We start from the raw sequence: 13,777 nt of genomic DNA on the forward strand, positions 1-13,777 counted from the left end.
GGACTGGAAATGGGTTATGCCCCCCGGCCTGTACACTTAGTGCATTTACAATCAGAACTGATTTCTGGTATTTTCCCCATTGCTGTTTGTTCTGCACTTCCAGTTAAGGGTATTTCGCTTTTACTTGGTAATGATATTGCCGGTGGTAAGGTAACACCATCCCTAGAAATATTAGATGTCCCCTGCTCCCTTCCTAAGGAGGAAGATGCAACACAGACTACTGTCTCTACTTCCTGTGTGCTCACTAGGGCTCAAACATTGAAGGGGATCTCAGAGGAAAATATAGACTTGTCTGACAGTGTGCTTATGTCAATCTTTTCAGAGGGAGAAAAACTACCGGCTACAAAACAGTTGCCTGCAGTCCCGCAGCTGAAACCAGATGTGCGACAAGCTGATTTTGGTTCTTCCATCTCTCGATCACAGCTTTGTGCAGCTCAGAAGGTGGATCCAACCCTTACAAGGTGCCTCTCAAGTGTTGTAAGTGCTGACAAAGCTAGAGTGGAACCAGTAGCATTTTATATACATAATGGAGTATTAATGAGAAAATGGTGCCCTGTTGTCCTCCCTGACGCTGACTGGAATGTGGTACACCAAATTGTGATTCCATCAGCTTACCGCAAAAACATTTTGGCCGTGGCACATGAAGGAACCTGGTCAGGACATTTGGGAGTAACAAAAACTTATCAGAATGTTCTGAAACATTTTTACTGGCCCGGATTAAAAACCGATGTACGCCAGTATTGTCGTAGCTGTCATACCTGTCAGGTAACTGGTAAACCCAACCAAATTATCCCTCCTGCCCCTCTCCATCCTATACCCGTGGTTGGAGAACCTTTTGAGCGAATCATCATGGACTGCGTTGGACCTCTTCCTCGCACGAAATCTGGCAATCAGTTTCTGCTCACCTTAATGTGTGCCTCAACTCGTTACCCAGAAGCAATCCCACTGCGTAAGATTACCTCCAGCTCAGTAGTAAAAGCGATGACAAAGTTTTTCTCCACCTTTGGCCTTCCCAGAATAATTCAAACTGATCAAGGCACAAATTTTCAGTCTAAGCTTTTTAAACAAGTCCTGAAGGAACTGAACATACAGCATACAGTCTCCAGCGCTTATCATCCTGAATCTCAAGGAGCTTTAGAGCGTTGGCACCAGACATTAAAGTCTATGCTACGAAAATATTGTACCGAAACAGAAAAAGACTGGGATGAAGGAATCCCTTTTGTTTTGTTTGCCGCTCGGGAGTCTATTCAAGAGTCTCTAAGGTTTAGCCCTGCTGAGTTGGTGTTTGGCCATACCCTCCGTAGCCCTCTGAAAATTCTCAAAGAGAAACTCTTAGAGATAAGTGTTTCTCCCCAGGAAAACGTTCTGGATTATGTCTGCAGATTCAGAGAGAGACTGCATCAGTCTTGTGCTATTGCAAAAGAAATGCTAGGTGAGTCCCAAAGATCTATGAAAAAGCATTATGACCAGTCTGCTCTGTCCCGTTCTTTTGCTAAGGGGGAAAAAGTCCTAGCCTTACTACCTGTTCCTGGTTCTACTCTTTCGGCCAAGTTTTCAGGACCTTATGTGGTTCAGGAAAGGTTGAGTGAGACAGATTATGTAATCTGCACTCCGGAAAGAAGGAGAAAATCTCGGGTCTGTCACATAAATCTGTTAAAACCGTACTGGTCTCGAGACCCAAATGACAATCCTGACCTTCAAACAGGTCAACTCTTACCTACAACTTGCCCCTCAGCATTGATTGTAAGGGATTGTTCTGATTCTGCTATAGAGGATGGTTTAAAATTACGTCCCATTTCTCACCAAAGCTCACGATTGTTAAACTCTGAAATGTTGAAGGTTCTGCCTAACCAGCTTTCACATTTGACAGAGGAACAAAAAAATGATATTATTGTCTTGGTCAAAAGTTTCCCAGAACTATTTCATGATGTGCCAAGACAAACTTCAGTTCTTAAACACGATATTGATGTTGCAGGGGCCAAGCCAATAAAACAACATCCGTACAGAACAAACCCAGTTAAAAGAGTTTTGATGAACGGTGAAACAGACTACATGTTACTACATGGGTTTGCTAAGCATAGTTCCAGCCCATGGAGCTCCCCGTGTCTTTTGGAGATGAAACCTAATGGTTCTCCTCGTTTTATAACCGATTTCCGAAAGATTAATTCAGTTACTGTTATTGATTCCTACCCACTTCCCCGTATAGAGGATTGTGTTGATACCATTGGCAATGCCAATTTTGTAAGTAAACTGGACCTATTAAAAGGATACTGGCAGGTACCATTAACGGACCGTGCCTCAGAGATCTCTGCCTTCGTGACACCAGACCAGTTTTTGCAATATACCGTCATGGCGTTCGGCATGTGTAATGCCCCGGCCACCTTTCAACGGTTGGTTAACACTGTTCTGTCTGGGTTACCAAACTGTAATGCATATCTTGATGATCTCATTGTGTATACTTCTTCCTGGGAAGAACACATAAAAATCTTAAGAAATGTGTTCACGCGGCTTGCAAAAGCTTCACTTACTGTAAATCTAACAAAGTGTGACTTTGGTAAAGCAACTGTCACTTACCTAGGTAGACAAGTCGGCCAGGGACAAGTATGCACTGTAGAAGCCAAGATAAAAGCCATCCTTGAGTTTCCTGTCCCTAGCACCAGAAAATCCCTTCGCCGTTTCCTGGGCATGGCCAGTTATTACCGAAACTTCTGTCGAAATTTTTCGACAGTAGCCCATCCTCTCACTACTCTGCTGAGTCCAAAAGTAGACTTTGTTTGGACTCCTGAATGTCAGCATGCTTTTGAAAATATAAAATCTCTGTTGTCATATGCACCTGTCCTCTCCTCTCCAGACATGTCAAAGGCTTTCAAACTTGAAGTCGATGCTAGTGCTGTGGGAGCTGGTGCTGTACTGTTACAGGAAGGTGGGGACGGAGCTGATCATCCCGTCTGTTATTTTTCCCGTAAATTTACACCCAGCCAACTCAATTACTCCATCATTGAGAAAGAAACTCTGGCCTTGCTACTTGCACTTCAACACTTTGAGGTTTACCTAGGGTCTAGTCCTGTGCCAATTATTGTGTACACCGACCACAACCCCCTTGTTTTCCTTTCTCGCATGTACAACCATAACCAGAGACTCATGCGGTGGGCTTTACTGGTACAGGATTACCATCTTGAAATCAAACATAAGAAAGGTGCAGACAACTTCTTAGCAGATGCCTTATCTAGAGTGTAGCTTATATAGTTACCTTTCGGTTGGAAATGGTCCTTCCAAAGCCTTTGGTCTAGGAATTTTTTTTTTTGGGGGGGGAGGTGTTACGGCCAGTGGCCTTTTCTGTATTTGTTGTTTTCAGTGGCTATTCAGATTGACTCCACCTGGAAGTGAGTGCCCTGCTGGTCCTGTGCCACATCCTGACGCCGTGATTGGGTCATCAAATACCGGCTCCACCAATCATTGTTGAGGCCTCCCTTTAAGAACCGAGGACATCCTGGAAGAGGGCGCGGCTGTTTCTTTGTTTAGACAGCTTGCCACTTTGTTAGAGGTTTGACTGCTGTAAACTTGTTTTGCTAACGCTTGTTAGCTTTGATAGGTCTGGTTAGCTTTGATAGCCCTTGTTGGCTTTGACTACTTTTGATAGCCCTTGTTGGCTTTGACTACTTATGATAACCTTTGTTAGCAATGACAGCTTGTGTCATTCACTTTTGCCCCTGTGAGGGATCTTTGAATTCTCTGTTAGAGAACTGTAGTTTATTTTGGTATACCCTGTTCTGAAAGTCCATTGTTTTGTTTGGTTAAGTTTTTTTGGTTTACAACCGATTTGTTTTGTTTAGTGCCCATTGGTTGTAAGACCCTACATTTTGACTCTTGTTACCTTTTGTTCTGTTTTTTTTTTAAACCCAAACAATAAACCCTTTTTAAACTGTTAAACCTTACCATCTAGGTTTCTTTAATGTTACTTCCTTTTCCCCTGGCCGAGCTGGGTCGTAACAGACAGAAACAAATCATGTTATGTAGAAAATAATGGAGTGCAGAGAGTGTTAAATACTGCACCTCAGCTTGGTAAGGCTCTGCAGAGGAGAGTAAAGGAAACCGAGAGGATGCCTGGAGAGTCTGTCCCTTCTGTGTAGCACCTGTTTCAGAATTGCCTCAGGACCAGGACTTTGAACATTGTTACAGACTCCTCACATCCTCCAGCTTTTTAAACTGTTGCTGCCAAGACATAAACGGTACTGTAACGATTTGGTACGGTTGAATGGGAGGAAAAACACCAGATAGCTCCACAGTTTTCTGCCTCCAGCAGCTACAAAGTTGAACTACAGTTACAACTGTGCAAATCATACTATTACAGCTTATATTGTCTATTTTGTGTTATGTTTGATTAAATTATATTTTAACACTAAGCTGTTGAATGATCTATTATAAACCGCCCCGTCTGTCCATCGCTGTGTCTTTTTGCTCATCCATAAGGCAGGACAGGTCCAGACTGCAACAAACAAGTCGGTCAGCAGAGAGAATCATCAGGGCGGGCCTTCCCTCTGCTCAGGTTTTGTGAAGCTCTAGGATCAGGAAAAGGGAAGCGAACACTTAAACTATTTAGACTCTTACCTTCAGGTCGGCGGTACGTTGTGAGCCTTGTAACGGAAGTCATATTCCTTGATTGCACACCCAGTCACAGCCAGTAAAGCTGATTCTGGTGGACTGTCTTGTTTTGTTGTGTGCTATTTGTTTTACAGTGAAAAGCTAATTTGATTTGACTGATTGAATTTAAAATATGAAATACGTAAATGAAATGGGTCTTCTTGAAATATCACGTTTAACATTCTGTTTAGTCTCTAAAAGTTTTTTTCATAGAATTTAACATTAAATAAATCAAAATTATACATCCAATAGGATTAGAACATTCTGTAATTCTCTGTATGAAAAGGAATACATTTGTATGTGTTTCTCCAGATAGTACAACAGCCTCTCAAATACTGTATATAATAACAGTGTTATACAAAAGAAATTGTAATGGCTTTGGTGAAAACAATCACAGAACAACTTTATTTAACAATTTCTTCTTATTTATTTAGAAATTACAATCTGTTTCTTTTTACCCCTTCATTTCTATTGCCTTTTAGAGGCAGCATGCAGTGAACAGGGCAGCACATCTATACACAGTGTTAGTTCACAAGTTTTTTTTTTTTTTAGAATTTGTCTCTATAATAAGGCATGATGCGTTATTCTCTCTACTCTAACCACAGTTTTCTAGTTATCAAATCCATTCGAGCTGCTTTAAATGCGCAACTGGACAGATGTTCACCACCCCCTGGTGGGGGTCCACTTTCCCAGCAGGCGACCTTCAGAGTGCACATGGTACACAGGGTGCATCATGGCTGTTGCACACGACTGTGAAAGACATAAAAAAGATGGCTAAACAAGAAGACAGCACAAAATTAAAGGCTTTACGAAACAACAGTATATTTTCTATTTAAAAAATATCTATTTGAAAGGGGTAATGCATATTGAGCAACATAACATTGTAAGTATATCAGAATCAGCCAAAAGGCTACTTTCCAACTGTAGTCCTCAGAAGGTCAGACAATCAATAAGAGGAAAAAAAAGAAATCATCAAATACTAAATCATTAATCATCAGTGCATGCTCAGTGTGAGGGATTGACAATGCAGACGACTGTCCACTGTGGCTCTACGCTCTCAGGAGCAATGAATACTGTAAGTCAAGGACTTGATGTAATCTGCTGGGTTTCCTTAGAAAACTTTTTAACTAATCCGTCTGTCTGCTTTGACTGAATAGACTTTGTAAAGTGCCTTGAGACCACATGGGTTGTGAATTGGTGCTACATAAATAAAACTGAATCTACTTGAATTGAGTATATAAGAAAACAACCAATTCACATTAGAAATGTGAGATAGAAAAATTATAAATAAGATTTAATAAGATAACATTTAAAAAGAATCATTAAAACACTGATTAAAGTAAGTAATTATTATTGAATACAGAGAGATCCAATGTTTGAGTTTAAATGTTTTAAAGGTGGTAAATTCTCTTATAGCAGCACAAATGTCCGTCCAAGTCTTACGACCTTTTAATGATAACACCTGCATACTGAATGGTGTACATCTATGTGGTATACAGTAAATGGAAGAGAAAACTGGAGTTTTTTTTTTTTTTTTTTACATTTTCAAAACTTAGTATACTGTATTTCTCAACAATGAGATAATGATAAAAGGAACAATTCTCTTATCTCTTTTACTTTTACCGTTTTTTGTCCCTTTATGAAAACATTTTGGACATGACTGATGTTTAAAAGAAAAAAATCCTTACAAGTTTTATTTCTTTTATTCATTTTTTGCTTATTCAATAGTTGATGTGGCTTTGTGAGCCACTCCTGAAAACAGCTCACTAATACTGATATCTGTGACTTCGATCTGTGTAGAAATAACAGCAATGTCGGCATGCAGCTGACAGAGAGTTGATGATTTGACAAACATTTGGGAAATCATTCATGTACAAAAGAAAAGAGATCGGTTCGTGTAACGAGCCCTGGGGTACTCTGACTTGACTATCTAGTTGGGACAGACACATCATGAGATTTATTGGCCAACTCTGACTTGATCCAAAGCATTGCTGTCTCAGAGAAGTCAATTTTTTGTCAGGGGTCTGAAACATGCAGCCCAGAGCCGCAAGTGGCTCTTCGGATCATCAACAATGTTCTCTTAAAATAAAAGGACCGGCAATATTAGTTTTAGATCTATGTTACTTGTCATTATGTTGGAAACTATGCATGCTTTTTCCATTAAAATAGAAATAACTATCACTCCTCAAAAAAGACAACAAATTTCCTAGAAGATGTGTATGAGAAATTTTAAGCAGTCTTTTATCAAAAGGTCCTGCAACATCTGCAGCTCTAAATTAATTTTACACAGGTGGAATGAGGGCAAAGTTGGCTCTCTGGATCGTAAAGGCTGCAGACCCCTGATCCAGACAGCAGTATCTGAAGGCCTATAGTACTAAATGCTCTAACACAGAAAAACAGCAACAACAAAAATATGAGTGGGTAATGAATACTTACGTTTTTCTGTAAAGATGTTAATTGACATTTAAGTGTATGGATTTGCACAAAAGCCAAGATATAAAGAATGCAGGAGATTCAAGATTCCAACCTTTATTTAAATGGTCTATTATTTGCTTTGCTATCCATTTTTCAAGAATTTATGAAACAACTGTTGATATACTGATTGGCCTTTAACTTCTAACATCTCCTTTATTAACATATTTGTAAATTAGGAGCATGGAGTCGATTTGTTGCACACTGCAAACAGCTCGGCATCCAGAGCCACATGAGGCTCTTTGGCCTCTCCTCTGTGGCTTCAAATAACGTTGAACAAAAATTATAATATGACAATATAAGCAATGTTATGAATGCAATGAAAATAATTTGTTGTAGCAGTTTTTTGTGTGCATTAGACAACTTCTGCAAATAATTTATTCAGAATGACACTGATGGTGTTTGTTTTAGTCCGTGTATGTGATTTAGCTGTAAACTATGTGCTTCTCTTTTTACCTACCTCTATTTCTAGATTTTCAATTGACATGGAATGGACTAAGTTGGCCTAATTTAACAAAAGAAAGACCTTTTCTCTTGTGAAATAGTTTTTTTCCTGTTTTAAAATCTAGAAAATGAAAATACTATTTAGTATCCATCTAAACATTTTATAAGTTATTGTTTTTCTAAGTGTAGAAAATTTTTTTTTGGCTTTTTTTTGTTGGACGCAAAAGTGGTTTGACCATGGTAAGTGTGTGGCAGATAATCTCTGAGGGAGTCTCACTGTAAAGACTCAGGAGGCCATTTCCATCAACAGACTCACAACAGAGTAACTATCCTTACATGGTAGGGGATCAGTGTGAGCAGAGAGCCAATGGGGTATTTGCTGTAGTCCAGCAGACCTGAGATGGGCTCCACCCTCCCATGCTCCTGAGTCATAGACAGCAACCTAGAGGAGGACATCTCTTATGAGTTAATCTGCCACACCCAAGTTCTGTTTAGAGATCAGAAAGGAAGAAGAAATAGGTTTTACTTGAGGTTGGGATGCCCTTCAATCACCGCGTATCCAGTGGGAAGTTTTCCAGCTCCATCCAAACTGAGAGGAACAGAAAGATTACTGGACATGCTTTCACCAGTAAAGGCACCTAGTTTGCACTTCCTGTGGATTTAAATGAATGGCAGGATGGCTTAATTAGCACTAAACAGGTCTTGTAAAGCCACCTGATTCCAGCCCATCCGCAGTCGACCAGGAGCTGGTTCCTGTGTGGACAGTGTCCTATGACTCTCGTCAAAACTCTCACAGCCACGTCGTCGAGACTGCACGAGCCAATCAGAGACTGCTGGACATCTAAGACGCAACCAAAATACAGGGTGTACACACGGGTTTGGTTTTTCGTCATTTCGAAACCGGCCCCCACGCACAGATGCACCTACATGAACATAACCCACCGTAGAAGACGTAGTTTCCAGGATGCACCTCGCTCAGCTTTCCCATGTCCTGTACAGGATGGCTACAGGAAGGAGTGGAGCCAATGCTGGACTTGCAGCTGATGCCGGCAGCCTTCAATCTGCCAGGTCAAAAACAAGCAACAAACAAAATGCTGCTGTCAAAGCAGCTTTTATTAGGACCAGTGGCATGATAAGTTAAGTGTGGCACAAAAAGTCATCACCTATTAGCAGCTTTTTTTCTAGTGTGCTGGTAAGCATAAACCAGCACACTAGAAACGCCTTTTTATAATCTAATTAAAATTAATTACACATAAAGGCTCGCTCATAGTGTTCATTTATTGAACAGAAAAGATTCATATCGATCCTTCAACGAGCCAGCAAGGACAAGCATCACTAGATGGTTGCACACTATCAGGCAGAATGTAAATGTTGTGTGCATTTGTAGTATTTTGATTGGGCAGACACAGACTTAGCCTGTAAATGTGAACAAGTACACCTTACAAGCCCCTCCCTCCACAGCTGCTCCTCCACCAATGATGTCTTGGTTTTCTGAGCAGATTTCAGAAATTGGCAGATTTCCTCATAACTTCACCTCTTCATTTCTTCATAATTCCTGTATACAGCTGTACCCCATTGGCAATCTTGAGCTTAAATGATGGAAGTGTTGTGCGGGGGAAGGAGTGTGAGCGGCGCCACAAAAACATGATTGACACTGCTAACAACCAATCAGAGGCATCCCTTCCGGCACTGATTGGTTGTTTCTGACCAGGAGCTGTGAATTTTTTCAAATGGCAGTAGGCCTACTGGGAGGAACCAAAAGAGCTTGATTCTACCCCCCCACAGATAATCTATCTTACATTTTACAAGATTTGCCAGGATATTGAGACAGTTTTAACAACTATGGAAAAGATACATTCATACAAGTTACCTACTTCAGCTTTAAATGAATAACAATCTATATGCCTTAATGCATGTCATTTTCAATAAACAAAAACAGATGTTTTTTGTTCTTTTTCTGAAGAGTATATTCCCTTTTTCTAACATCCTGCCACACACACACAACTGCAAACACGCTTGTCTCAATTGTTAAATCAGTCGTCACCCTCTGTCTGTATCTCTCGTCTCTCTTACTTTTCCATGAACTGCAGAGTAAAGTTGGTGGTTTCTTGGGCGACCGCCTGTATCTGCTCCACTCCTCTGCAGTTGTAGCTGTTCCCACAGTGGGCGTACACTCCTGTTAGCTCCACGCCATCTGCCTCGGCGACGGCTTGGGCCAGTTTGAGCGCCTCGGGCTCCGAGTGCAGGACGCCAGCTACAGCAAAGAGCAAACGCCTAGGCAATAAACGAGCAGAAGCATTGGAGCTGGCGTTTCCCGGCATGCATACCTCTCCCATTGCCGCAGTCGAGCTTCAGCCACACGTGCCACTGCCGGCCACCTTTCAGGGGCCTCTTCCTGAGCTGCTCCAGAGCATCGGGATGATCAAGCAGAACTTGGAAAAGCTCCAGTCTCTCTGACAGGGCTGCGCAGCGCTCCACCTATAAACACAGATGTAGTTTGATTTGTACGGGATATTTTTGTTATCAGACCATTCATAATGTGATTTTTCTTCTAGTCAGGCAATCACCTTTCTATAAGGAAATTAATGGTTGCGAGAACAAGGTCAAACATGAAAAAGGGGGGTATAAATATTTTAGGCATGGAACTGTATACAGTATAATGAAGTGTAAAAGATGGCCACCGTGTCCTTTGAGCGTACCTTGTCAAAGGGAAGAGAGTATGCATAGAGGATGTCATCAAAGCCATGCTCAGCATAGAACGTGGCCTCTGCCAGGGTGGAAACCACTATGCACCTTCGAGATCCACCTGTCATGATGTCGGCACACTCACTGCAAGCACACACACATATACACACATAGTGTCAGCATCCCTCACACACAGCCTAAAGGAAACATCTGCCACATCAGTGGCAGGGAGTGAGTCCCGTACAGGGTTTTGTGGGTCTTCATGTGCGGTCTGAGCTGGACTCCCAGTTTGTGGCATTGCTCCCTCATCCTCTGCGCGTTTCTCTTCACTTTGTCCACATCCACCACCAAAGCAGGCGTGCACAGGGCGGACAGGGGCTCCCCCTCCATACTGCAAGCACTGGAGACTTTGTAAATGCAATTTAATTATTATGCATGGGTGGTTCAGTTGATCATGAAGAGATGCCTTTGTTTTGGTAAAAAAAAAAAAAAAAAAGACATACAATAAAAATACTACTAATAAAATGCTTTTCATAAAGAAATCGCTTTTTCTTTTTCTGTGATCTAATTTTCCTGCCTAGGGTTGTGTAATACAGAACTTTGCACCCTGGAAACTAACGCACGACTTTATGTTTATCAGGTTTTTTTCTCATTAACATCCCGCTAGTGTGCATCTAAGCAAACACGACGCACCTAATCACACAAACAGCTGCAGACTGATAACTGTGTATAAAACAAAAGCTTTACCTTTCAGAAGCAGAGACCCCTTTTTGTCACTGACTGAACCTACTGTGTGTTTGGTCATTCAACTACGGCATCCTTTAGGGGCCAAGACGCTCTACCGAAAATGCGCTAGCTTGATGTGTAAACCTTTATATTCATTACGTTTGAGTTATTATATCCACACCCCAAAAGGTTACTTCAATTATTGTTTACAATTCGAAGAGATATGAAGGAGTATTTTAAATGATAAAATGCAATGCCAGTACAGTATTATATTTTAAATCGGTTCCTGTTTTGGGTGTTTTTTATTTATTTATTTAATTGAGTTATTGAAGTACATTTGCAAATGTAGTTTTTCAACTTTGAAGAAATTATTGGACTTTACTTTTGTTTGTTTGTCTTTTTCAGGCTTGTTGCCTAAGTCGTGCAGTGTTGCTTTCACAGGCTGGTATGTGCTGCCCCCGTGTGGATACATAATTATCAAATATCCCTTTCCGGTTGCAATGTAAATTAATTATCCTGCACAAGCTAGCAAACAGCCTAAAACAACTTTGGTTGAAGTCCAAATCTATTGAAACGCAGTTCCTCCTCTGTAATAGTAAAATAAATGGTGTATCTTATATTTCTGATTAAAATCATCATATGGAGAGGCTAAATAACAATAATAATCTTTATTTGTCGTTGCAATTTTGTACATTCCAAGAAAATATTTCTTCTGCATCTAAACCATCACTTGGCGTGCAGTGGACTGCCACTGTGGCGCCCAGGGAGCATTCTGGGGCTGAAGGTCTAGTTTAGGGACCCAGAGTGGGAATCTGTGGGATTTGAAATAGGGACCTAGCAGCCTTCCCACGATGCATCCGACTCTAACCACCATGCCACTACTCCCCTACACATATGCATTCTTTGTAAGAATATATATATATATATATATATATATATATATATATATATATATATATATATATATATATATATATATATATATATATATATATTTTTTTTTAGGATTTTTTTTTAGGAATTTTACACAGCCAAGATCTAAGAAGGGTTTCTTTAGTTATAGCTTCTGATTAATCCAAGCTGATATAGCAAAAATAACTTTTTGCTTACACTTTCCTCACTAAGTTTGTTTTAGAGGTCAAATTTTAAAATCTTCAAGCAATGATTTTCTTTTTGCCTAAATTTCTCACAGATTTGGCATCAGTACATGTTTAAATGATTGGACAGAAAAAAAAAATAGGCGAGAGGTTTATTTTTTTTCCTGCAAAAACATAAATTATTAATAACAAAACAAAATGGGTCTGGTTTCCTCTCCATCCTATGTAAAATGAGCACAGTGGATTGAGTCAAAGCAACAATTCAGTGTGGCTTATTTACTTATTGACCCACCAGATTAGTTGTAATTGAGATAAAAAATATTACACAAATTAGTTGTGTGAATAATTGGCCGTATTGTCAAAGATGTATTGGACAAAACTAGATACACTCTAAAAACTACTTCAAGGGAACTAATAGAAGAGACAAAAAAAGAAACTTTGGCGTTCTTCACAGGTCGCCATTTTGAACTTTTAAACAACCTTCATCCATGGGATGAAATAAAAAAATGGTAAGATGATAAAATTATGCTTTATAATAAGGTTAATGTCAGTGAATTATTTGAATGAATTTAGGTCTCTTTAGAGAAGAAATCTTTTCATACAGACATAACATTAGCCATTTACCAGCAAAGTGGTTGACATAAGCTAGTACTTGATATTTAATGTTCACACTTGGACCAAAGACACTGTTTATTAAAAGCAATACAGACAGGCAAAGGAAATGAAAGTTGAACTGTTCGATTTCTTACAATGGTTGTTTAGTATTATTATTTTTTAGCTGTGACAACTAGCTTGATTTTAACCAAAGATGACCAGAGGATAGCAAAAATATTATTTGAAGCAGAGTGTATATTGAATGTAAAATTTAATTTCAACCTTTTTCAAAGAGTAACGTTATCTGTGAAATTTTTTTGTCTTGCTTTGGATCAGGACATAGACCAATTTATAAAAAAATTACATCATGATATAGCTGTTTGTTGATCAAAAGTCCTGTTGTTCTTGTTTTGTTGGGCCTCACAGCTGCCTTTGACACGATGGATCATTCTGTACTTTTTGGCCGACTGAACCACCATGTCTGTATCCACGGCACAGCAATGAAGTGGTTGACCTCTTATCTGACAGAACTTTCTCTGTCATGTTTAATAATTTTACCTCCTCTAGCGCTCCTCTTTTACATGAGGTCCTGCAAGGTTCTTTTCTAGGTCCTCTTCTATTTTCACTTCACATGTTGCCACTTGGAGGTATTGTAACTCAGCACTAGTTATTTTTCCACTGCTACACAGTTGAGCTACAGATCTACTTTTCATTAAAGCCAGGTTTGCATAATGCTCTCCATCCTCCACTGGTTTGCATTACTGCTGTGAAACCATGGTTGAGCCATAATTATTATTTTCTGTAATGAACAGAAGACTCAATGTATTTTATTTTGTGGTAATGCGACTTCAAATGTTAATACTTTGACTTTGAATCTAAAGAACACTGTTAAAATTTAGGGCAAATATTTGCTAAGGAGACCTCCCAACGTGCACACGTTACCTCTTTTATATTCTTTGCACTGGCTTCCTGTTTGTTTTGGAATTGATTTTAAAGTTTTACTATTCATTTTTAAATCTCATAAAAGACTCAAACCTTATTGATCTGAACTTTTAAGTGTTGATGTGCATGGCAGGTCCTTTATGTCAGCCTTTGTGGAGGTGGCATCCACACTCTGG

At 39.8% G+C, this 13,777-nt stretch overlaps 1 protein-coding gene across 2 annotated transcripts; it reads right to left on the reverse strand.

Moving 5' to 3' along the window:
* Window positions 1-5,177: 5,177 nt before the first annotated feature.
* zgc:162816 (uncharacterized protein LOC571260 homolog) lies at window positions 5,178-11,096 on the reverse strand. 2 transcript variants are annotated; one of them, XM_036137992.1, is made up of 10 exons: window positions 10,990-11,096; window positions 10,487-10,649; window positions 10,257-10,386; window positions 9,885-10,035; window positions 9,631-9,811; window positions 8,500-8,618; window positions 8,272-8,398; window positions 8,084-8,146; window positions 7,894-7,999; window positions 5,178-5,391 (listed from the first exon to the last, which is right to left on the reverse strand). In XM_036137992.1, exons 1-10 carry the CDS (start codon window positions 11,045-11,047, stop codon window positions 5,302-5,304), a joined length of 1,188 nt encoding a protein of 395 aa, XP_035993885.1. In that variant the 5' UTR covers window positions 11,048-11,096; the 3' UTR covers window positions 5,178-5,301. The 2 variants fall into 2 exon arrangements, with proteins under 2 accessions (XP_035993885.1, XP_035993886.1); XM_036137993.1 differs by having other exon boundaries at window positions 10,487-10,708; window positions 10,990-11,075.
* Window positions 11,097-13,777: the final 2,681 nt, after the last annotated feature.

This window comes from Fundulus heteroclitus, chromosome 6 (genome assembly GCF_011125445.2).
Source record: "Fundulus heteroclitus isolate FHET01 chromosome 6, MU-UCD_Fhet_4.1, whole genome shotgun sequence".
In the NCBI taxonomy this organism is placed as follows: Eukaryota; Metazoa; Chordata; class Actinopteri; order Cyprinodontiformes; family Fundulidae; genus Fundulus; species Fundulus heteroclitus.

Bases quoted from the DNA above. Each gene is read 5' to 3' on its own strand.
- zgc:162816 (XM_036137992.1), bottom strand. From the start codon at position 11,047: ATGACCAAACACACAGTAGGTTCAGTCAGTGACAAAAAGGGGTCTCTG. The intron at 8,147-8,271 runs GTGGCTTTACAA...TGTTCCTCTCAG, and splicing joins TGCGGATGGGCTGGAATCAG to TTTGGATGGAGCTGGAAAAC. The intron at 8,000-8,083 runs GTAAAACCTATT...GTCCTCCTCTAG, and splicing joins GAAGGGCATCCCAACCTCAA to GTTGCTGTCTATGACTCAGG.